The following is a 25,754-nucleotide window of genomic DNA, read 5'->3' as shown; positions in this document are numbered from 1 at the left end:
GATGACAATATCAGGGTTTTGGAATCGTTTTGTCTTTTTTACTAGGATTTTGTACATCGGCGTGTTGATGAACAAAATATGAGTTTTCTAATCTGGTGTCCTCAAATATTTTTGCCATGCTTAAGATATTTTTACTCAAGTCCTACAATGATTAAGAGAGCAGAGTTTTAACTGGGAATTCAGAGATGCACACAATGAACTTAACCTCCACCTCAATATGCCAGATTCCCATTGAATGTGTGTTGTGGAGGTCAGAATATTTAGGTCAAAGTTCAATTAAATTGAACTTTTGCCGCACAACCTTACAGAAAATCACCATAGCATGCGCCACTTTTGGTGTATCTCCAGGTTAAATCTGCTTGGGGGGGGGGAATATATTTTTGAATACTTCCACTAGGTGTCTCCAAATTCAGAAATATTACATATATACATAGTCAACTATATTATAATAAATAAATAAAAAACTATCACAATCAAATGCTTTAGAATAATTTATTAGGATTTTAAAATTGAAATTATCAGAAAAAGAAAACAAGAAAAAAAAGAAAAGCATTGCTGTAAAGCTTGGTGGGGGACAGCCCAAATCTTAAACTTTAACTGAGCTCATATAGAGCTACAAGCTCCATTCAAAGCATTGGCCCTTTTCCTTACATCAACACAACAAAAGACAAAATCAATATACAAGGGGAACAAGATCTCAAAACAGAAAAATATAATTTCTTCTTTTTTTTTTCTGAAAATAAGTCGTAATGCCGCAGAATTATCCACACGTCGCATCGTCTGCTATTACCAATAATAGTACTATTTTCATTTGTAAGGTAAAAAATAACTTATTGCTTTATTGTAAGTTAAAAAGTTACAGTGTTGGTGTCCAGCAGTAGTTTTATGTCATGTCCCAGGTGCTCTGACAGAGGAACAACCAGCTGGATCAGGAAGTTTTCTGCTGTGCTGAACATCAAACAGGCTGCAGCAAGAAGGCTGAACAAACAGCCTACTTGTTTTTGCAAATGTTGAATTTGTTCCAGCTTTTTGACTTTCCTTGCCAGCCAGTGTCGTCTGTACTGAGGTCCTGTATCAGAGCCGACTGGGAGCAAGACCCTGTTCCATTTGTTGTTCCCTGCCCAAACCCCCTCTGTTCACCACTACACGGAGCAGCAACTGTATATAAACAATATGTTGGTTCCAGAGGAGTACAAATTTGTTAAACCTAAATATGAAATGGGAGGGAGGCAGGGGAGAGGAGCAGATCAGCCACAATGGAACAGGGTGCTTTTTTTTTTTTTTAGTACCAAAAAAAGGTGGCAATCGAAATGCTCCTTCGTTGCCAAAAGTAGTTCCATATTACACCTTGATGTATGCGCACAAACACTCACTCACACACGCTCAGACGCAATCACATGCACCTTCAAAAGCGATAAGAAGACAGAACATGATTGTGATGTTTTCTACAATTGCTTCTCTGAGAATGTCCTTCATTTGTTTTCCCAGTGGAGAACACCGCATAAAAGAATTATTTAAAAAAAGTAAACAATAAAAACAAAAAAACATTAAGAAGTGAATCGCGCAAAAAATATATATATAATATTTTCAAAAAAGAGGAAGTCAAGTCAACCCCCGACCCCGTGAACCCCTGATTTCTCCTGTTTAAGGTTGTGATACTTCCGTAGTCCGTCATCTTAAACTGAAGTAGTTTTCATGAAGATGCAAGAAATCTGGTTCATCATGGTGTTAAAAGTTAAAAGTCAAAGTTGCTTTTTTTTTTTCAAGAAGCAAAGCAAACAAAGGGATGAGTATGTGACAAAACTTATTTAACTGAAAGAATGTGCCAGACAAACTCCTGGAAGTGTTATTTCTCAACAGCTATCGTCGACAGTGCTGAGCTGAAGCATCGCTGGAGCCGACTGGCCAACAACGTACACATATACCATATGCATACTGATTAAAATAGTGAGATGGCCACACATAGTAGTAAATGACAGCCAATCAAATAGCTATTAACCCTTTCCAAACCAACCAATGACATGCGAGCCAGTTCAGTAACCCCTTCAACCCCCCTCCCCTCCCCCCCAACCCAACGTCTATGTACAATATCTTACAGTCATAAAAACATTGCTTTAAAACTAATTACAGAATAAAATACCTTACATATTATCATTATTATGTCAATATTAATAACAATATTACAAAGGTTCTGTTTTTAAAGACTACCAAAATATACATTTTAGTTTAAGTTTTTTTTCATGTTTCCGTGATGCTTGAGTTAAAAAGAGGAGTTTGTTGGATTTTGTTCTTCCTTTGTTAAAAATGGTTTTCAGACAAAGACCCATCTCGCACAGCTTTTTCTCTCTCTGTTCACATCAGTAACAGCTTAAAAGGATTTCATAATGAAACGAGTATCACATTGAAATAAGATAATAATAAAAAACTCAACATAGTCCTCTGTGACTTTGACAAACGCTTCCGACGATTTTTTTTTTTTTTTTTTTCTTTCTTTCTTTCTTTTTCCTCAGCTTCAAAAGAAAATAATGGATAACAGAGGGGTGGGGGTCTAGTTATTAAACTACATGAGGACAAAAGAGGAGAGACGGGGGGACGTTATGTTGAAGTGAGATTAGTACAGCAAAACAGAGTTCAGGATTTTAAAAAGATATTCAGTCAGTGGGTGAAGCCACAGGGAGCCAGGAGAGCCAGGAAGAGCCTGTGGCCGGCCAATCGGGTTGTGCCATCAGAGGGCAGCCAGCATTTTGATTGGCTCATCAGCAGAAGAGAGGCCCACCCATCTTCAGTGACCTGAGTCTTCTCAGTGGTAGCCATTAGTGAACGCAGTAGCAATCAGAGGTCCCTGGGGATACACAGACCAAGTGAGTGGAGACACGTTCTATTAGATTTGGGAATAATACGTGCGTCCAAGCATGCATTGAAATGTGTGTGTGCATGTTGGTGGGGCATGTGACCTACCCCTAGACCGTGGCCAAATCCTGTGCTGGGGGCGGGGCTAGCGGCACTGATGTAGCTGCTGACTCCTGAGTCCTGGTTGGCTGCAGCATACAGGTCAGCCATTGGTCCAGGGCTGCTCGTGCTCAGGAAACCAGCTGTGCGTGAAGGGGTGGAGCCTGGGAGACAGAGGAGACAAGTTGGGCTTCTTCACTAGAGGGCTACACACACACACACACACACACACACACACACACACACACACACACACACACACACACACACCTAAAAATACTCTTTTATTTGTCTAAGCAGGACATTGTACACACTTCTACCTAAGGCAAGTGTATGCACAAGTGCACACATTCTTTGTCTCAACATGTTTCTCACACACACACACACACACACACACACACACACACACACACACACACACATACCTCTAACTACTGCTGCTGCGGCTGCTGCCATTGGTCCATATGCAGTCAGGGGAATGGCTGAGGATTACAAACAGACTAAATTATTCCATTGTCATTGTGAATCGCTCTCATATCACATCATGAGTCACAATCTACAGCTCAGTGTCGGTTGACATGACATCTGCACAAACGTCTGTCGTCTAATTTTAATCCAGCTTGTGGAGGGGGAAAAATCTCAAAAAACAACTGCACATAACATCCCATAAAATAAAATTCAGACTTTAGGCTCTTTAAATAAGGAACAAAATAATGCTTATGATAAAAACAAGGAGGATGACAGTACAACTCAGGGCCACTAGATGGCAGAATAAAGGCAGAGCTGCAGGAGCTGCTGGTAGATGCAGGGGCCGTACTCACTAAACAAGTAGCTCCTAACTGGCTGAATTAGGTTAAATTATGAGTGTCGAGAATTTAGAGGCAGTCCAAATAACTCCCGAGTCATTAAAGACCTGCTCACAATTTGCCAAATGCTGCTAATTTAATGTCATCTTTTAATTTGGTTGCGTTTCATTTTTTACTTTTAATTTAAATGTAATGTATTATTTAATTAAACTACAATCTAAATTTAAATTTAAATGTAATTGTTTGTTTGAATTAAAGCACATTTTAATACAATTTTTAATTTTATTGAATTCAAGTTTCTCCTGCTTGTTCTCCTATCTTAAGAATTCTCAGTAGAAGTTACTCTCAGCAACTTTGCGAATAGCTCTTAAGAGGAACTTCTTGGCTAGGAACTCTTAGTGCCAATTTAAGACGACTCTCTTACTGGTAAGATAACTGGCACTTTGTTAATATGGCCACACGATTCACAGACAGAAAGTTTATTGTAAGATTAAAGGATCATTTGTAGAGTCACTGGATCACACACGTCTCACACATGTGTTGGGAAAATATTGCAGGAAGCTACAAAGCTTGTGTTTTTGCCTACTTTATTACCTGAGTAAAATGGTTAATTATTCTAGTAAACAACCTGACTATTCTCATCAAAGGCAGAGTCGGTTCACGTGAAACCTAAAGAAATAGTTTGACATTTGGGGAAATACGATTAAAGGCTTTCTTGCCATCAGTTTCATTTGACTTTTTGCTGCTAAATAGCTTTTTTTTTTCTTCTCGGGGCCCTTGGAGGAATGAGGAGCCACTGACCTGCCAGCTCATGGGGGTGGGATGATGTCAGGAGGGGGGTCCTCTCTAAATGGAATTCTAGAAACAGAGAAGGTCAAGAGAGAGCGCTTTGTAAATACAGTCACCATCCACCGGCCAGACTACAAAGCCCCCCCCACACACACACACACACACACACACACACACACACACACAAAGTGATTTAACCACACTAGAACGCTAACATGGAAGCACAAGCACAAAAAGTTAAACCTCTACTGTGAGGACAGACAGGCAGGAAGGTAGGAGCAAAGGAAGAGGAGGGGCAACACAGCCAAATGAAAGGAGGTTACATAATAAGATCAAATAAACACAGAAGAATATAAGGAGAAAACAGGCAAATGATGGACATTTGAGATTTGAGACGCAAGGAGATATTATAAGAGAAGGAGGAGGGTTTGGAAAGCCAGACAGGAACAATTTTAAAAACGTGTGTGTGTGTGTGTGTGTGTGTGTGTGTGTGTGTTCATGCACTCTGGAAGTTCATACACATTTCATGATCCCAGTACTTTACAGCTAAATAATAATAATAATAATAATAATACATTTATGGGCACCTTTCATAGCACTCAAGGATACCTTACAGTTAAAACAAGCAAAAATACAGTTAAAAAGGCAAATATAATTACATTAAAACAAACATTTGAAAGACTGAGATAGAAAATTAAAAAATAAAGCAATCTATACATTGTTTTGATGGAGAGTGGGGTCATGTGGGGTAGGCCTTTTGGAAAAGGTGGGTTTTGAGGGAGGTTTTAAAGGTGGGTAGAGACTCTATGGTACGGATGGATAGCGGGAGGGAGTTCCAAAGGCGAGGAGCAGAATGGCTGAAGGCTCTAAACCCCATTGTGGACAGGCAGGAGTGAAAAGCAGTGTAAATCAACTACATGCTACAGCCTGTATCCTTTAACCTTACTTACTTCTCCCTGTTAAAAGACATATAGAGAGTGCATTAAATGTTATATGTATATGGACTTACCTGGGAATTGGTAAGTGTAACCAGGAGCAATTCCAGAGTAACTACGGCTGGTGTAGGTAGCAGTCTGGAAACCTGGGTAACCTGTTAAAAATTAGAAATAATCTTCCGTTTAGTTAACTTGGCTGAATAAGGACACATGAGGACATAAAGACAGAAACTTTATTAAATGTGATTGATCTGCGGGTTAACATGAAAACATGAAAAAAAATAACATATTAGATTACATATCGATTAGTTTTACGTGAAGAAAACCTGCCTACTAGTAGTAGGATTGTCATCATAAACCTTTACAACCGTTAATGTTGTGTATGCAACAATACATTTCGCCTGCTGCTAACCAGTCTCCCGTCAGCTATTTCTCTCTGCTCCAATGCAGCAAGTATCCAAAGTATGTGATGTCGCATTAACAACATTACATTTGATATAAATATGACCAATTTCTTTAATAAAAAAAACAAACAAGCGTAGCCATTATTAAGTATGCACTACTTGACATCAAGTATGATGATTAAAGCGTCCACATTATCATAACAGATTTTTTCCTGTATTTCTTTAAAGGCAGTGACACACCAACCCGATAATCAGGGTCACCAAAGAGGAATTATGAACAAACCAGACCGAATGGCCGAATGGCCCTCCCTTCACATTCGCCGTAAGATTCACTGGTACACTTTCATTTACAAGACCCTTCTTGGCTGATCACCTCCTTACTTAGTTCATCTGCTGCAGCCAAAGCCTGTCACATACAATACCCGGTCCTCAATTCATCGTCAATTAAGCATTCCAAAAACCAACTCTGCCTCTGGTCTCGCATCTTTTCAATCTGCTGCCGCTCGCGACTGGAATGCTCTGCAAAAGAGTCTCAAACTGGACAAACTAATTTCCATTTCATCCTTCAAAACCATAATATTATCCTTGTTCACGGACATATGCAGTTGCTTCTCTACATAATAAATGTTTCCAGCTAAATATTTAAATGGTTTCTCCCTCTCTTACTCACCCATGTACCTTTGCACTTATCTCGTTATAAGTGTTTATTGATTTCTGTGTAGTATTTCATATTGTATTTTTTATGTAGTTTCTAAACTGTATGTGTTTCTAATGTATTCATTATCTAGCCCTCTTCCCTTTCCTTAAGTGGCTATGCCACTTATCAGGCCGTCATTGTAAATAAGAACCTGTTCTTAATGACTTGCCTGTAAAAATAAAGGTGAAATAAAAAAATAAAAATAAATGAGTAAACAACATCTACAGCCGTTACTGAGACAATGGGGACTACAGTAAAGCACAATGTCAAATGTCCAGTAGAGGGAGCCAAACAACCACAAATGCCACACACAGCTCTCAGTTTGTTTTTCTCAATGAGGACGCTTTCAAACCATATTTAACTCCAGTGCCCTTCAGCCTGTGACCTCTAAATGTTTACATCATAGATCATGATTTTATTCACTGGAGATGAGCACGTAAGAATCGGCTCGTAGATTAATATCAACCAAATTAAGAAGCCAATTTTAAATTAACTCGATTTTGCTTCTTAAAATTTCACATATTACATCAAGGAGCCACAGACGACATGCTTAACATGGCACGGGTTTAGTTTTGTATTGCAGGATAAAGACAAAGAGCACTAAACAGGCCAAGATGCACGTGAAATTTGCGGTGCGTTCAGCAAGTTGCTGTCCACGACAAATGCGTTATTATTGGGATAAATGTACATCAAACCTTTCTCACGTTGAAAAATACAATTACGTGTTTAAATGTAGCTTTAAAACAGGACTATATGGGTGCCCGGATAGCTCAGTTGGTAGATCAGGCGCCCATGTATAGAGGTTTACTCCTCGACGCAGTGGGCCCAGGTTCGACTCCAACCCGTGGCCCTTTGCTGCGTGTCATTCATGTCTTCAGCTGTCCTGTCAAATAAAGGCCTAAAATGCCCCAAAAAATTAGCTTTAAAACAGGCCTATATTTTGAATAACAAGAATTAGAAATTTGGAAGAAAATCAAATGCCAGCAATAACTCAAACTCTTCAATTATATATGTGAAAGTACCCTTTAATTTAAACGGTTAAATACATTACTAATTGTGATATTACGTACAGACCTATTTGATAAAACTGTGTTCATGTTGTGTTAAGCTTCTGCTCTAAACAACAACACCTACCGCTAATGAATAAAACCTTTAAGGAGACTTCAGTCTATTTGCTTCGGGTACATATCTGATTTTGGATCTTACCCAGCATGCCGATGCCCAGCATGAAGGCGTCCATCCCATAGGGCATCACTCTGGAGCGGCCTCTGGCTGAGCCTGTTGGCGTCATCACCTCCTTGGGCTGGGCTTTCTTACACTCCACCTAAAGCATAGGAAACCAGTGTTCAGTAATAAGTTCAGTATAAAATACTGAGAGAAAGACACAACGTGACACCCTGGCAGAAAAAATAAAAGCAGCTCAAACAAATCCTAACATCACTGAGTAGATAATGCTCAATCCTTCATGATAAAAACCTGACAAATTTTGGATGTTTATTCATTAGATGACTTTTAGTTCTTAAATAGAAACCTGTAGGTTGATAAGCTATGTTACTGCTGACATGCATACCATTTTGTTGTTGAGGTCATGGAAATGGATCTCACACACTTTCTCCACCACGTCTTCATTCTCAAAGGTGACAAAGCCAAAGCCTGGAACACACACAAGCTTATTCCAACACTTGCGGTACCCTGGTCTGTGACAAAGACGACCCCAGATCCCACAATTATATGGATAAAAAAAATTATGTAAAAATACAGAATTTCCCTTTCTACAAAGAGTCTTTTTTTAACACAAACACTTGACCACATTCAATATCTCACACACTTTTAAAAACTCTACAGTGGATATAATAAGACTGTCGCCAGCCATTTCTAACACGAGGAGCTAAACGACAGCAGAACAGGCCTGGCGTTGCTTGCCTGTCAATCAAGCTGTTGGCATCAGGAGGAGCAGGGATGGGGCGTGGTCCATCAAAAACTGAGCCCAGATTTACTGCCTTCTACCAATTTTTACACCCAGTTTCTCTCACTCCACCCTACTCTTCTCCTTCTCCCTCTTTCCTCACTTGTCTCGTTAAGTTGCGTCCTGGCCTGGAACTATCCTGACCCTGTATCGGATGCATTTCTTTTCTTTTCGTGGATGTTCACACAGTGACTCTATCACGCTGTTTCTCCTTTCATTTATGAGAAGGATGTTTGTAGCTGTCCCTACTTAACATAATGTGTGTGTGTGTGTGTGTGTGTGTGTGTGTGTGTACCTCTGTGTCTGTTGGTTGTTTTGTCAAACATAAGCATGGCATCATCGACCTGTGAGAACAAAGCAAAGAATAGATAAGCTTCGACATATTAACACACACACACACACACACACACACACACACACACACACACACACACAATCATTACACAGCATGGGGTGCCATTGTCCCTCTTTAGCATTTGGAGTAAGAGGGGAAAACAGATGGAGAGGGTGCAGTGGAGAGAGGGAGGGGTGACAGGTGACAAAGGAGAAAAGAAAAAGAAAGACTAGGAGGGAGAGAAAGGAAGAGAGTGATGGGGAAATGGGGTGGTGGGGGTGTTGGGGAACGCTGTATAAAAATAAAATGAAATACAATCCATCAAGGTAAAAAAGAAGTGAATGTTCCCCGTTCACAAGGCGCTGGAGGAAATTTTTCCCCATTCTTTGCTCGGTCTCTGTCTTTATCCTGAGTTCTCACAAACTCTGTCCTGCTCTCTCTCCCTCGTTTTCCCCCCTTTCATTCGTTCACCCTCGCTGTTCCCCCCCCCCCCCCCAACTAATTTCAATGAATAGAATGGAGGGAAAGGAGAAAAGGAGAGGGAGAGAAAGCATGTGACAGAAAAAGAAAAAAAGGGGAAACTGATGAATAACTGGGTGATAAAAACAAAATAGAAGGTGAAGTTTTGATAGAGGATAAATGAACATTTTGAATCAGAATATAGAACAAAGTGAACTGGGGTCTTTGTCAACACGCTCTCCTTTCATTCTCCTACTCTCTACACGTTCCTTTTTGCTCTCACTCCACTGCCCTATTCATATTCCTCCTCCTCCTCCCCCCTTTCACCCTCTCCTCCCCCCTTTCACCCTCTCCTCCCTCCCTCACTTGTCCTTCACTGGCAGGAAAGTTAGCAGCTTCTGCTCGAGCTCTGACGACATAAGAGAGAGAAAGAGAGAGAGAGAGAGAGAGAGAGAAAGAAAGCGAGAGAGAGAGAGAGAGAGAGAGAGAGAGAGAGAGAAAGAAAGAGAGAGTGAGAGAAAGAAAGAGAGAGAGAGAGAGAGAGAGAGAGAGAGAGAGAGAGAGAGAGAGAGAGAGAGAGAGAGAGAGGCCAAGGCCTGGGATCGCTGTGGAAATGACCTTCTGTTTTCTGTCGTTAGCCGAAAACAAGAACTGCGACAACATTCACAAAAATCTGCAACACAGATCTTCTTATATCACATGGAGATACATGTGGAGTATGACTACATGGCTATTTTCATTAGGCAACAAGCACTGAAACTCAAACCAGTGTAACATGAGTAGCAGAGGCCTCTGTATGACCAGGCCATCCAATTTCTAACCTTTACTTCAAATGTAAAACACATCCTTCTAGTTGAGATGACACCTGTGCCAGTGAAAGATTTTCCTTGCCAAATGATGAACACGGAGAGGATCAAGGTTGCGTTGCGTCCACAGTCGGACCCTTTTAACTCTCATCCTTGTCAACATATAGCTTGGACACACACAGAGCACCCCCCTCCTCTCTCTGTCCTTCATTCAGTTTTTACCGCTCCTCCTCCTCCTCTTCTTCCCTCATGCCTTCCACCCTTCCGGTTGTCCAAACTCAATGACACAGCAGAGAGCCGGGGAACAGGACAGTAAGTAGACAGCTGCAAGCCAACATGTTATCATAAGAGTAGAGTTACACGTTGCACAGCTAGCCCTCATGTTAGCATTAGCCACATCTATTCTGGAAGAGATGACCGACGGTTGGTCTGAGGAGCTTTTGAGCTGTTAAGCCACATTTTTGAAGCCAGAAGCCAAAGATAATATGCTGTGCAGTCATGCTAATGTGTTTCATCTTATTGTCTTCCATTAGCATACAATGGCACGCTGACTTGAGAAATATTCCGTCACGTGTGTGAGCTTATGCTGTGGTCGCACACCAGCCCCTTGCCCTTGCCAAAACCAATAAGAAGATGATCTCCGATGTCCACTGCCCAGGGTGATGTAAGACAATCTGATTGGATAGCTGTGGGGGTCTGAGATTGGCTTAGCAGCAGCTCAGTAACTAACTAGTCAGCATGCATGCAGAGAGTAAAAAAAGTTAAGGTCATATTCTCATGAAGTTCTGACATTCTCAGATGTACCGAAGAACAAGGGGTCAGCTGTGATCATGCGCAGCTTTCCGAGAGCAGCATTAAAAATATCCATGTTTTAGTGAAGCGTGCAGCTATTGTCTGAAAAACAAGCGTTTGCTGACAAGTCCATTACACTTTCTGCGAGATTATGAAAGGTGGCATTCACATGTTTTCCCTTCTGTCTCTTTACATCTCCCTCTTTCATTCTCTCCTCTCTCTCTCTCTCTCTCTCCAGCCATCTCTCTCTAAACAGGCCAGCAGACAAAGTGTTCAGTCAAGCCTCCTAATCGCCAACTCACATGGGTGAGTGGAGTCCCAACTTTTCCCGTCTGCCCTATCCATGCTGCATTTCTCATCTTATCCACTCCTTCCTTTGCTTACTGCTCTGACTTACTCTCTCACTTGATTTCAGAAAAGGGATTTTAATGGTAGTTTTTCATGTGAGGTACTATAAGCAGAATAATCAGAATAAAACCTTCGAGTGGATGGATGGATGGGACTGTATGACCGGAATGCCTGAAATGCTAATTATGAAGTTACCTTCCTGCCTGATTACCAGTTTAAAACACAATTCTCTGAATCACACGGGCTCTGCGTTCAGCCAAAAAGAAGAGAGGTGTTCTCAACTTTCCACCAGGTTGAGGGGGATCACAAGACCTTCACCTCAGCATTCAGACTTATGTCTCATACAAACATGGCTGCTGTAGTGACTGTGCTGGTGACATTTAGCAACAGGAGCTCCGATTTGTTCAGTAAGGAAACCCCACATTAACACATGCCGTTGACTCCTGCCTTTGGTCCAAAACACCTGCCGTGTCAACTGAGCAGCCATTTCAGTCCAGTGAGTCTAATGAAGTTTATGTAGGTGTACCTTCAGAAGTATACTGCAAAAAATAAACTACTGCACGTATCAAAGAGTTGCAGATAATGCATAGTGCATTCTGTGTTTTCCTTTGCGAGGCGGTGCCACAGTACGAAAATAAACAGGACACTGAGTCCTACTCCATCCCAACCTGCACCTTGTAACCAGGCTCAGATAATAAACAAGAAATACCTCCTGCTCAGCAGGAATGCACTTTGGAATTGGCGCTATCCATGATACAGCTTTGGGCTCACGTGTCCAAGCAGTCCAAATATTCCCTCATCCTGCTGAAGGAGTGTTGTCTTAGATATGAGTGTCAGTGATCACCAGGGAAAAACTGATTCGGCACAGAGCTGCCATTTTATAAAACACAAGTCGGGAAACATAACACGTCACAACATGCACCTCTGACCAGGACCCACGACCCACAATTTGAAGACATTATGTGAATTTGAACTAGCACCTGAAATATGGTAAAACCCTAAACATGAGCCAGAGGCCAACTGAGAGAAAACACAGCCAGACACAAGGCAGAAGGAGGTTTGTGCTGTTAATTTATTCCAATCCATTAGGCCTAAATTCTGAAGCAATGTTCCTTTTCAGACTCTTTTCCTGCTTACACCAACAGTAGAACCACACACGTAATGTTTGTGACAACTGGATCACTGGCTGTGAGTCTTACAGTCTGTACAAATGTATGCAAGCTTCTCTCCCATCGCAGCTACGGCGATGCCACAGTCACACTTTCATGCACGCACACACCCTGCTTTCCATTCATGCAAATGCACACTTCTTACACATTTTTTAAAGGAAACAAAAAAAACACTGGATTACAGCGGGACAATGGACGAAAGCAGGTCACCACGGCAACAAGCTGGGAGGGACTGGAGCAGGGTATGTGTATGTGGGATGGGAGAGGAGTTGGTGTCTGAGGTACTGATTTTGGGTAAAGTGTGTGTGTGTGTGTGTGTGTGGGGCTGTTACAGGAGCAGCTGTTGCATTTGATTAGTTAATACTGAAGAGCCTGAACTCTACTCAAACACACTCCCAAACCTCCCAAAGTTCGTTGGATACATCTATGGCCCATCAGATTGGTGTTTTCTCCCTTTCATAGCCACTTTTCTTCCTCCCTATCTCAACATTCTTCCTTTTCTCTGCCCTTCAACCCTTCTTAGCCCCCCTCCCTCTCTCTCTCTACAGGGGGTTGCTTCTTCCCTTTCAGTCCCCCACCCCATGTCCCTCTTCTCTTCCCCTCCTCTTGCTGCTTTTTCTTCTTCCTCCCTCTCCCCGGCCACTCATCTGTCTCCACAGCATGTGTTTGCCTTTCACCAAATTTCATTCAAAGGAGCTGAGCAAGACAAATGAAGAATCCAAAAACACTAAGATGTGATCGTAAAAGAGCAAAACAGTTAACAAAAGATATAAACTAACAAACTAACTAATACTGTAGCTGGCAGACCAGACCATCAATGGTCAAACAGCATTTTATTTCATTTCTTTCTCTCTTTAAGTCCTCTCTTTCCCCTTAAACATTTGCTGGTTGTTTTCTGTAATTAGGCCCCTTTTGCACTTTCTGTTGTACCTCGACTCAGATGAAAAGGGGAAAAATAGTCAAACAAAATGAGAAAAACAAGCCTTTCGAAAGCTGAGAGATGTCAAAGGGATAGGGGCAACAGATGAATATAATCTATCAAAGGTGCACAGTCCATTAGAGCAGTGATTCCGAACCAGGGGTTCTTTTACCCCCGGGGGGTACTTCTACAGTTGCCTGGAGGTACATGGAAAGATTGTGGAGTAGCTCAAGTAATTTGATAAAATAGAAATTTCGTTTTCATATAAAAAAATATGACCACATATTGAGCCAGCAGGCGAACAGAGATACATAGCGTAACAGTTAATGTTAGCTAAAAGTGATGGATAGATAGATAGAATTAACCATTGAAAATGTTGGCTGATGGATAAATGGTTAAAATAGCTAAAAGGAAAATTGTTGAAATAGTGAATATTAGCTAATAGCGATGGATAAACTGTTTAAATAGTTAGCTATTGGACAAACGATTGAAATAGCTAAAAATAATGGATAAACATCCCGCTTCTGCCACTCCAGGTGGTAGTAGTAGCCTACAAATGCAAACCTAACCAAACCCACCTAATAAACAGTTCAATTGTATGAAAATACAGTATCATATCCACTTTTATGTCATTATTAGTTAAACAATATCTTGTTTAAACTCAATTCAATGTGAACTAATTTGTAACATGATGTTGGGGGGTTGTTGATAAAGGGGTAATTAAAGGAAACACCACCTGAATGAAGAATTCCAATGTTATTTCCATGGCCTAGGAAAGTTCGATCAATATTTGTCACTCTCCTTTAAAGCCAGAAAGTCTGGACCTGCTCAATAGACAATGAATGGGAGACTGATTTTGTTTTCTTTGATATACCCAAATGAGCTTTATCTTTTTATCATTTTATCTATTGTAGTGTTCTCAGTAAATGTTCATATACTCAGAACATTCCCCTGGGTGCTCTGTGTCAGCTATAACATTTTTCCCAATTCATTATCTAGGAAGCAGACTTTATACTTGATGACAAATTTGAGTTTTAGCACTCTGGTTTGGGGATATGGGAGAGAGTTTTTCATGTTTGCTAATATTTTTGGACCATAAGAATAACATGTATACATTTTGAAAACGGGCGTAGTTCCCCTTTAAGGTTAGTCTGACACAAAAGGTTTGGAACCACTACACTAGAGAATCTGAAAGACAGGAGCCTATCACTGAGTGGGATGACTACAAATAGATACCAGATTTGTTTATATTAGTTTACCTTTCCAAACTGATCGAAGTAATGCTTCACATCTTCGATGGTGGTATTGACTGACAGTCCTCCGACAAAGACCTTCTTTGTCCTGGTCACCAGCTAGTAACACAGAAGAAGAAGAAGGCGGCATCGTTTACCACTAATCACATTAGGCAGGGGGTAGATGCTGGTGATAAAGAGACTTTGTGTTTGTTTGTGTTAAGCTTGTACTTAGTTTAGCTTAGCATATGTGTGTGTGTGTGTGTGTGTGTGTGTGTGTGTGTGTGTGTGTGTGTGTGTGTGTGTGTGTGTGTGTGATGTTGGGTGCTGATGGTCAGGGGTTGGTTAGGGTCAGAAGTCGCTGTGTCAGGCTGGACAAGTGGATTGCCGCTCTTCTTTGGTCACTTGCCTGACTCTAATCCCAGCCAACCAGAGGACTGCGTGATGAGGGGTGACATATGACATCATCACTACTCCTTTTTGCTGTTAACCCCTTCAGGGTGCACTCACCTTAGGCTGAGCCCTGCGGGGAAACGCCACCTTCGGGTCGATCTGTAGGGGTGAGATGAGTTAAGATGAGTTTTAAATTGGTAATAGTAAAAGATTTCTGTTGTTGAAATAACGTACACATTTCAAGACATCCTAGTGTGCATTTAAATGCAGTTTTGATGACTGATGAACTGTGACAATAGGACGGTTATTACAGATATTTAGAGGATTCTATTAGAAGTGAGCTGTGGTTGACATTTTCTTTACCTTCTCATTGTTTTGGAGACCCACAGACCCCACTGCTGTAAGTGTAAAAATAATCATAATAATTGCAAAATCAACAAAGCTTTGTCCTTTACATATTGCTTTTTTTTGATCTGGCCTTATTAAACCCTAATATGTGGGAAAGTATTTAAGTGATAACCATTCCCTTTGAATTTACATTAATTTATTTAGTTTGTCTTTGAGGCCCCAAACAGAAGTAGTGTGTCATTTTTTTTAAACATGTAATCAGTTAAAAATCATCTATAAGAAATCCTAATTAGTCAGATGTATTTTGAGCTGTTAAAGAGGGCTCTGAGTTTTCAGGAAACCAAAAAAAATATTACTGTTAAAAAAAAAGGTTAAGCAATAGAACAAATATTTTTCCTTTTCTAGAAATGGAACATATATGCTAATCTGTGAGTATGTATAGTAGACCCTTGTTTATGCAAGCCCAAAAAAATCCAAACACACCAGCCAAACAAACAGGCGTAGGGAACAAAATACAGAGTGAGACGTGAATACGTACATTCTCTAAATTGTGTGTTGAGACACAACTAAATACATCTTAGCCACAAGCTAGACGGAGAAGGGCAGTCTGGAATCCAAAATGAGCATTTAATATTCTGAATACATTTCAGATGGATATATATATACAGTATATTTTTTAAATCTCACAAATCCAGACAAGTTCCATTTCGGATTAACCAGATTTGACTGTATACATATTTCTCCCAAGTGGAATGTCTCAGCAGTGGTCAAGGTTACAGATAAAATTAGAAGCAAATGAGTTTTGAATGAGCTGGCCTTTAATAATGCTAAATATGCAAAGCCTGGCTTGGCATTTTAAATTTGTGAGGAATCTTGTGTTATTCTCACTAAAGCCAACGAGAGAGATGATTTTAGGTCACAGGACCATGTAGTGTATTATGGTCTTAGAATTCCATCTTTGTTCTAATAATTGGATGTGTGAAGCAAAAGCCCTTGTGTCTCACACAGCCGCTATCAGAGGTATTGAATTGATATTGGCAACTAAAGAGGAGCCTATCAAATGGCCAGAAATAAGTACTTATAATGTGAACAATACACACAATACAAGGGAGAGTGTGTTCTTTCAATATTCTAACAATCCTTTCATCTCTTTCCTGTGATGATTTACCGCGTCTGATGACAAATCTACAGACGAAAGTATCCTACGAGGACTTTTAAGTACCTCTTCGAGAACACGGCGCTGTGTAGCGGCAGCGTCCTTGGAAAGGATTGCAGAAGGTCTTTGCACCTTAAAGTGGGGCACAAAGACGAGAGGAGTCACCTCCAGCTGGTGTGAGCACAAAGACAAAGGTGACAAGGGCAAACAAAGCCACCAGCGACTATAGGCAACAGCAGTGCAACAACAGAGCGCTCTACCAAACAACAACACAGCATTTCTTACAGGATCTGTGCTTAGTGGGCCAAATGGAACATAATAGATGAGTGGCTTCATACTGTATGATTACCACCACGGTGACCTTTGTACCACCACCTGTTTTTTTATTAAAAAGATGAGAGCAAAAGACACAAATACTATAAAAGGCAAATACAGATGTAGCCATTTCTTTATACTCCAAGTCTCACAGTTTACAGTGCAAGTAGTGCACATGTGCAGAGACCTTCGAAGGATACACAATGACAGAATCACACTAGGAGACTACCACAACAGGCAGCAATGTACCTAACCATTATTAACTATTGTGCTACGTAATCTTGTAAATACATATTTTTACAATAACACATCCTTACAAAACAGTCCTGGTGTAAAGTGGTTGGGAAATACGGCTGCTGAGAGGTGCCTTCACTACGGTTTTAACAAAACTAGAGGACAGGTGCTATCCTGAGGCCATTATGTGACAGAGACAGAGACACGAGCTGACTATAACAGCGGTCAGAAAGCAACTCTCACATTTGACAGGCTGCAGTCGCGTACAGTGTATTCAGTAAAATATTTACCAAAAATCAGTTTCCATCAGCCTGAATGCATACAAACACAAACATCCAACAGCATTTTTTTTTGTACTAATTTAACAGCATGTGCTGATTTTGAAAACCAGTCTCCTGTCAATGGATCTTTGTAAGATCCATTTGTTCTTCAATTCTGCCTGGAAACAGCCCTTCTTACGTTAGAGGTAGGTAATCAGAATATCTAGATTATGTCACAAAATGAATATATATTGTCATACACTTTCTTAAAACTCAATTGAAAAACTATAAATAAAATGGATAAAATAATCGGACACTGTATTTTTTTGGCTTATCCAGCTAATGAAACATCTTACGAAGTCAAGATGCGTCATCACATTGATGAACAATCGTGTTAATGCAATGTAATCAGAGACATTTAAGAGACAAACGGTACAGGAAGATCCGTTGACAAATGTTTATGTCTCATGAAATATATCATCATATTTCCCACCCATATTTCACATGTTGTCATAACACCAATATTTCATAGCTTTTAAATCATCAAGAAACTTAAAATCTGAAAAGACATCCTAAAATACAGAAGGTTACCAACTAGACTAGGTTAGACCTAATGCAATATCTGTAGTAGTGCTACTACGGCTACAGTCATGCCATGCTGTTAAAAAAACATTCCACTTCAGCGAAATAACAGAAAATATCTAACAAGTCATTTCTACATCTGGCTGTACTCAGAAGAAGGCTATAATAAATGAAAACTAAAGCATCTATCAGACTGTCGGATTAGCCTCGGGGAAGACAGATAGGCCACAAAGCAAAAGGTAAAATGACTTAGCCAGGTCATTGTTTGCAACACTCAGAAATAGCTCTTCAGAGGCTGGACATTTGAGAAGTAGCTCTGTGATCTAACAGTCCCAATCAACAGTGGTGACAACATAACTACGCGTGAATGTTTAAACCTTTCTAGGAAGAAAAAGTTGCTCTTCCCAGACTGACAAAGAAGAGTTATGACTGAGTGTTCGTGAAATGGTCTGACTAACATCCTGCTTCATGACATCCAACCTCCACTCAACCTAAAGTAGCATAGTGAGCCTACAATATGATTTTAGTGGTTTAGCTTTGAAGACTAGACTAATCTACGACCAATATTCACCTCACGTGGCCCAGCGCGTCCACCAGTGTTACAAACTGGAAAACAAATAAAAAATAGGACGTCAAATCAATAGATGGATAGCTAGATAGGGATAGAGAGCGAGCGAGGAAGAGAGAAAGGAGAGAGTGTGAAAATGAGAAAGCACAGGGAGAAGGAGAAGGCATTCATTTGGAAAACAGAGTCAGACCATGAGAAAGTGGGCCTGTCCAGTGTGGCGGTGCAGCGGGGCCGTCTCAGCAGGCAGCCCCTCTGATTTCATTAATTAACAGGACAAAGAGTACAAAACAGATGGGCCCGTAGAGGAACTGGGGCTCCGGTGCTACCCCCACAGGCACACATGCATACACACTCACTTACGAGCACCCATATAATGTAGCACAAACATAAACACCAACACATGTATACAAAGTGGCGCATATATGTAATTAAATAGGCAAGAACACATGAATACACACAGAAACGCTAATCCACCTCTACTGACAACAAGTGCATTGCCATCACAGAGTCATATACAGACATTTAGGCTGTGACACATTAGCCAACCTGCCAACACATTCTTACAACAAAATGGCAAACACTGTTAAACCACTGATAAAAAGGGCACCACAGTCTGCCTCATTATGGCACTATAATCAATATAAGCTTGACAAAAAGCTAAAAAACAGAAGAGGAGACAAAAGGAGTTGGCATGTCAATGCATGCACGCAGAGCAAGAGAGAGACTTGGTTTGGGCTCAGGCCAGCAGGGTCAATCTGCACAACTGAACAATGGCACAGTAATTAGTTAACGAAGCTCACTAATGAGGACCCCCCCCCCCCACCCCAGGCCCAACCCAACCCCACCGCTGCCCCCATAACCCTGCTAGGGCGCCTCGCCAGGGCGGGTGTGTGTGGTGGTGGTAAGGGGGTTAGGGTTGTGCGTGGACAGAGAACCCTGGATCCAGGCTTTATCCCCGGATCTGAGGCCACGCATGGACCACGGAAGCCCAATCCAGTTTGTTTCCCTCAATCGGATTAGTTGCTTTTCAGATCTATACTAATTACAGCACAGAAGCTGGGCCTCCCTCACTCTCCTCTCCTCCACCCTTTCCATCCCCCATCTCCAGTTTTGTCCACGTCAGCACTAACAGCTAATCTCCAGTCAGGAGCGAGGAGCTGGTGCTAGCATCTGAACTCTACTAGCCACTACCACTAACTAGGTGTTAGACCAGTAGCCACGGCAGACTGTGGTGCCAATGGTCCACAGAGGCTGGTGCTAACATACTGTAGGTTGTTAAAGTGCATAGCAATAGACAGAAGCAGCTATATAAGCATCATGCTGATGACCACAACTGTACCTTCACAGATGGTCATGCTAAAAGCAGCAATTACCACCTACTGTAACCCATTTCAGAAAGGGCATTCTTGTTTACCTGGTGTAAAAAAAAAATATTAATAAAGAATCTTCTGTATGTGCCTTATTTTTGTCATTCTCTTCTATAAAAAAGGATCATTTTCTTTCAATTAATGTTTGTTCAGCGTTAAACCTGGGTTATTTAGGGATTATTTTGGGACACTACCCAATTACTAGGGGTTTTGAAATTAATCATTGCATCGCGATGTGGACGTGGATGATTCATCGATGCAGTGACAGACAATAATCGATTATTGCCTACTGATGTTTCTTGTTGAGCAGATGCAATAAAAATGGGAGGGCTGCTTGAATGTGTTGATGAAAACCATGTGTAGCAATATATAATACATTTGAGGAGGTGGTGCATCGTGATGCATCAGGATATTGAATCATATTGATTCGTTGACAGAATTGAATCGTGAGACCAATGAAGATTCACACCCCTACCAATTACTATGTTATTACACATTACTAGCACATCATCATCATCAAGTACTGTCTACTGCACTTTGAATGTGGCTAAAGAAATATGTTTATTTATCTTAAGAATTAAAAAGTGCACAATAATCCATTACTTATTTGCCCGAATAAGTGAAACAAAATTGTGCGGACAAATTTCACGTCACAAAATCCCATGAACATTTTGTTTCATCTGAAAACTCATATACCGTAACTACATCACAAATAATATCACGGCAAAATCTAAAATCTCCCCTCGCTAATCCGAGTAAATGAGAAGTGGCATTTCAGAGAATATCTGGTCTCATTTTTTCTTCTACCCGTAACTGGTTCCAGTAAACTATTTCCTCAGAGAAAACAAATACCAGTTGTGCCCTTCTTCTCTGTCCAGAGAAATACAACAGCACACCACTGCCCTAAGGCCACACTCTGTTCCGACAGGAAATCTAACCTCCAACCAAAACAACCTCACTCTAAAAGCAAAAGACAACCTCTTGTGTGTTGCATGTAAATACTTAGTTCCACAGGTATTGACAGTAACCATAATGTTCAATTGGTGTTTGGACTGTTGCTTTGAAATAATACTGGACGTAACAGTACAGCACTGGGCTGTAAATGTTTAATACCACTTGTAACCAGTGGTATGAACCTTGCACCAGTTATGTAGTTTACTTCTAACCCTGGGTCCTTACACAGCACCCTGTTGCTCTGTTACATCCCTTTCATTCACCTTCCTTCTTCCTGCATCAGGCCTTGTAGTGTCTTTTCTCACAAACCAAAGGCTCAGCATAAAAAGAAGGGGGGAAAAAACCAGAGCCTTGAATATTCTTCCTCATTCCAGGGAGGAATGTCTTTCTATCTCCTGCTGATCAAACAATAGTTATCCTCCTCTAACAGTGGAGAGAGGGAGGGAAAAAAAGAGTCCAGGTGCAAGAAGACACAAAGTGCTTAGAAATAAATAAATATAGAACAAAATTAAACTGGGACAGGTGCTGGAAATGTTACAGAGAGGTTGTCACTGATCCCATAAAGCTACGCATGTTATTAAAAAACTGAATTTGACCCACAGTTGACTCAATGCTTGAACAATAATGTACTCTTGAAAGGCTTTATTTATAATTATTTATTAGCACAAAAAAGTGGAAACCGCTTTTGAGGAATGAGCTGTTTTGCAGCTGCACAACATTTGGTCATTTTGCATTTTTGATATTTCATTGATGTATTGTCATTGTAATGTATTGTGATAAGCAATACAGTCATTATTGTCTAACTGAGAGGTTTGCAAACACATAAAGAAAATTTAGGCTCCAATATTCCGAAATGTAAACAACAAAATGGCAACCACAACCCTGTTTAAAACGCCTGGTTAGATAAATGGTAGCACGGTGTGCTTCCCCCGCAGACTGCTGCCACAACAACCTGAGCAACCACAGCTGCATTTGAGTGGTTAACATTATTATTGTTTAGCCTTATGCTGTATTTTGGTTTATAATAGGGCAACGCCTAACCCCACCAGTGGCCTGCCAACAATGTTCACATCACACTCAGGCTCTCAAAGACTGTACCTAGGTTTAATCGTTAATATGACTCATAGAGTAACACTTTACAGTTGCTTAGAACTTGCATCCAAGCTAACTGAAAAAAATGGACAGATTACAACAGAAACACTAATTTTGTAATAAAACTCACAGCAACTGCGCAGAAAGATCCAACTTTGCAATTAAATTCAAACTTTTGAAAACTGCACTTAAAAGCACACAGATAATCTTGCACACACACTCACACCTAAGTATAAAGGTCTGTCGTGACATAACATTATCTGTGTGTGTGTGTGTGTGGCTCTGCTACCCAACCGAGCCGAGTGTCTTAAATTGATGCAAAATAGCTGAGAAGTTGTTATGGAGACATAAATCCCATCAGGCTGTGCAGTTACAGCACTGTCTCCTGTGGCTGGCGTCACCCCCGGCAACAGGCTTGCTCCAACAGCTAACCAACTCTACCTTTCTCCACCCCTGGGCTCTGCTGCCTTTCTGTGCCACCGATTTTCACTCTCAAATGATCCTATTATGTGTGTGTGTGTGTGTGTGTGTGTGTGTGTGTGTGTGTATAGGCCACAAACTGACACACCCAGTCCCCATTTCTACAACTAATCTACATAACCAAGATAACAACATTCACACATTCACAGATATTTAAATCTGAGTCAGCAGCTTTGATTCAAACGCAGGGAATCACACACGTCTACATGTCACTGTCCTCTGTATAGTTACAAATTATTATTATGTAGCTAAACACAAGCACATTGTGTGTTCTGACTTCTATATCCGGTAACTGATTTGTCCCATTTACCCACATTTGAATCTCCATGTGTCAGTAGTGTAGGAGGGGAAATCACAGAGAACCCTCTGATCACAGTAGTTGTTCAAACAAACATCAGCGTCTAATTCAATATTTAAATTCAACTCAGACTCATTTGGACCTCACAGACTTCCCCCTGACATCAGTTTGGGAACAACTGCCACAACTGTTTCCTTTCCTCAAACTTTTTTCCTTTGAGAGTTGCCACCAGAAAACTGGTGCTGCTGATATTTTCTATTAAAAAAAAAAAAAAAGAAGAAAAAACTTGTGAGCTCTCTGCATAAACCTTGTGAGGGTTTAGCAGGGGCTCATACCCCATTCAGGTCCCCAGGTAACCATGGCAATGAAGACCAAGAAAGAACGCTTTCATGTTGGCGCCCTGAACCGGGATTTGGAGAGGGAAATGAGCAGAGAGAGAGGAGGAAGGGGGGCTACTCCAAAACGCACTCCTCAACTTTACAAGCCATACGGTGGGAGGCAAAATGCACTGAGGGAAAGAAAAAAAAAAAAAAACATGCTACACAGAACTGGGAAAAGTTACCCAGAACAACTCACTGGCAGCATCCAGCTCTTCAAAGGTAGGCCTATAACTCACCGTTTTGGAATCCAACTCGTGTCTGTTTTGCGCCAAAACCTTCTCCACACCGGCTTGTTCTGCGTATGTTACAAACCCAAACCCCCTGCAAAAGGAGAAACAACAAGCAATTCAACTCAAAATCAGAATGAAAATGTACGGCAGCTTAAACAGCATAATGGTAAAGCATGGAAGAGCATGAGGCATCCAGTGATAGGACGGCGTAGCGCACACGCCTCCTTCTTACCTCGACCTCTTGGTAACGGGATCCCGCATCACCATACACTCCTTCACCTCGCCAAATTTACAGAAGTACTCCTTCAAGCCCTCTGCAAAGACAGCAAGTGTACATTATTAAATAAATCCATAATCAGATATGACTTTTCCTACAGGCCCTGGTGAGGTGGTGTGCAGACAGTGGCTGGAAAGAGACAATGGGGTCTGGCTGACCACGTTGTGTTTGTGTCCCTCCAGTCCTCAGAGACTGTAGCCTACACTGTCTATCCAGAATAACAGCCCATTAGGCCCTGCGGACCACAAATAAAGCATTGGTGACGATTGCTGTTCTGACATAGCAGCCAGCAGCGGGATAATAACAAGGGCTGCCGCAACAAGAATAAACTGTATTCGTCAATCAGCTTGCCTTGCGCTCATGGGTCTTAAAATAAATGAATGGATTCAGCAGAGTGCAACAATAAGGAACACAACACGCGAGCGATAACTTATGCTTTAACGCTGAATAATCGATCGCTTTTACTATAAATGTCCATCTGTGTAATGAGCGCACAGGAAAAGGCAGACAAAGTCGTCGTATGTGCATGCACTTCCAGTGTTAATCTCACTGCGTCTCGGCAAGTCTAAATCCTAAGAGCTGATCCTTATTGAATAGGAGGCTTTGATTAAACTATTTAGGCTACAGTGTTTCTCTTTAACTCCAGGAAGCCTCACTGGTAAGATGGAAGCTAGAAAACCGGAGTAAACAGGAGGCTTTCATTCAGACTTATTAAAGTAGCGTGCGGGACAGCTCACCTTGTGTTGTCTGCCAACTCAGACCCCCGATGAACATTTTGCTGAATGAGAGAAATACAAGCTGTAAGTCACACAGAATAACACGCCGTCTTTCGAGCACATCACATGCACATTCAAGGGGAAAACTGGAGGAAATTATGTGTAATATAGCATCAATAAAGTAAGAAGAAAGCATCGGCCATGTTGCGAAGTCACCAATCGGCCAGTCGGGCCGTTATAATCCCCTGGAGGAGGAAAAAAGGAGAGGATTTTCCAGATGATGGAGGAGAAGTTGCAATGTGGCCTTCTGGAGGAAACCCGAAATAAATAAACAAACAAGAGGGGGAAAACAGGCGGAAAGCAGCGGTGCGTCTGTGTTTCCTTCGCTGAGTGGATCCATCCCACACATACACAGACAGACACACACACACACACACACACACACAGCGTGCTTGTCTTTTGTCTCGGCGCTGAACTCAACTAAAGTCCAAGGTGAACTCAAATCGGGCCGAGAGGCCAGCAAAAGGCAGGCGGACGGGCTGAGGCTTTTACCAGGGGTCGTGGGGGGAGTTGTCCGTGCCGGAGGACAGGCTGCTCTGGCTCCCTTCCGTATCCATTCCGCTCTCCGCTGGTATATTCCCGCACTGTGAGGCGAGGAGAGGCAGTGAAGCTCCACTGCTGCTGCTGCTCCAGACTCAGGGGCGGGCAGCCGAGAGGGGAGGGGGGCAGGAGAGGTGGGGGTGGGGTAGCTAAAAGGAGGAGGGGTGAGCAAGGACACACACATGCATACACGCTCAAAGATAAGCTCCGCCTCTACCTCGTTTTCCCGTAGCCTACCCTATGAGCCTACCCCAGCCTCGGACCTCCCCCCCCTCCCCTCCCTGCACGTTGTCTGCCTTTATTCATGCTGCCAGTGGCGCTCTCTGTAGTGTTTCCCCGCCGTTCTTGTCATTGGTCGATCCCAACAGCTTGGTCCCATAGCATTTTGAATGTTTTGAGATCTAGGATAGTAGCTTTTCTCTATTGTAACATTATAATGAAGAAAGATCTAGCTTTAAAAACCTTCTCACTCAATGCCTTCTCACTCATTATAGTAATATCTCCACATGAACATATTTTTAATAATGGAAACGTATGTCTTCGTGTGGTGCCAGGTTACATCTCAGGTGAAATGAGGCATCTGTAAACAGGGTACTTGCTCACCTATTTAGCCAGACACTAAAGGTTACATAAGCAGGATATGGATATGGAGTCATAATTGTAGTTTTAGATTACATGAAGGTCAACAAGGGCTCGTTTTCTGAAAATAACAATATATATTGTTATGATGTGATATGAGTCTTGATGCTACCTCATGTGACCTTATATAATGTAATGTGATATGATACAGAGCTGTTATGTCATAGTATGTGGCAGTATGTGTATTCATTACCAACTCTCACCTCACCCTTCGTCAGATCCAACAGTAATCCATGACATGTATTAATTCATTTTTAACC

At 41.4% G+C, this 25,754-nt stretch overlaps 1 protein-coding gene across 4 annotated transcripts; it reads right to left on the bottom strand.

The window, feature by feature from the left end:
* Positions 1 to 486: 486 nt before the first annotated feature.
* On the bottom strand, positions 487 to 25,056 carry LOC116034441 (RNA-binding protein Musashi homolog 1-like). Of its 4 annotated transcripts, none has more exons than XM_031277136.2 (14): positions 24,808 to 25,055; positions 24,277 to 24,317; positions 23,495 to 23,576; positions 23,269 to 23,353; positions 15,116 to 15,157; positions 14,633 to 14,725; positions 8,842 to 8,890; positions 8,151 to 8,233; positions 7,787 to 7,904; positions 5,554 to 5,634; positions 4,557 to 4,613; positions 3,375 to 3,431; positions 2,959 to 3,113; positions 487 to 2,878 (listed from the first exon to the last, which is right to left on the bottom strand). In XM_031277136.2, the coding sequence occupies exons 1-14, from the start codon at positions 24,870 to 24,872 to the stop codon at positions 2,801 to 2,803; spliced, it is 1,086 nt and encodes a 361-aa protein (XP_031132996.1). In that variant the 5' UTR covers positions 24,873 to 25,055; the 3' UTR covers positions 487 to 2,800. The 4 variants fall into 4 exon arrangements, with proteins under 4 accessions (XP_031132996.1, XP_031133002.1, XP_035857696.1 ...); XM_031277142.2 differs by having other exon boundaries at positions 487 to 2,842; XM_036001803.1 differs by lacking the exon at positions 4,557 to 4,613 and having other exon boundaries at positions 24,808 to 25,056.
* Positions 25,057 to 25,754: the final 698 nt, after the last annotated feature.

Source organism: Sander lucioperca, chromosome 6 (assembly GCF_008315115.2).
Source record: "Sander lucioperca isolate FBNREF2018 chromosome 6, SLUC_FBN_1.2, whole genome shotgun sequence".
Taxonomy (NCBI): Eukaryota; Metazoa; Chordata; class Actinopteri; order Perciformes; family Percidae; genus Sander; species Sander lucioperca.
Note: the sequence above shows the minus strand (reverse complement) of the source record. Positions and strands in the feature narration are given on the sequence as shown.

Excerpts from the sequence above, each read along its gene's own strand:
- LOC116034441 (XM_031277136.2), bottom strand. The coding sequence starts at position 24,872 with ATGGATACGGAAGGGAGCCAGAGCAGCCTGTCCTCCGGCACGGACAAC. Across the intron at positions 7,905-8,150 it reads ATGACCTCAACAACAAAATG|GTGGAGTGTAAGAAAGCCCA; the intron begins GTATGCATGTCA and ends CCTATGCTTTAG. Across the intron at positions 3,114-3,374 it reads CGCAGCAGCAGTAGTTAGAG|GCTCCACCCCTTCACGCACA; the intron begins GTATGTGTGTGT and ends TCTGTCTCCCAG.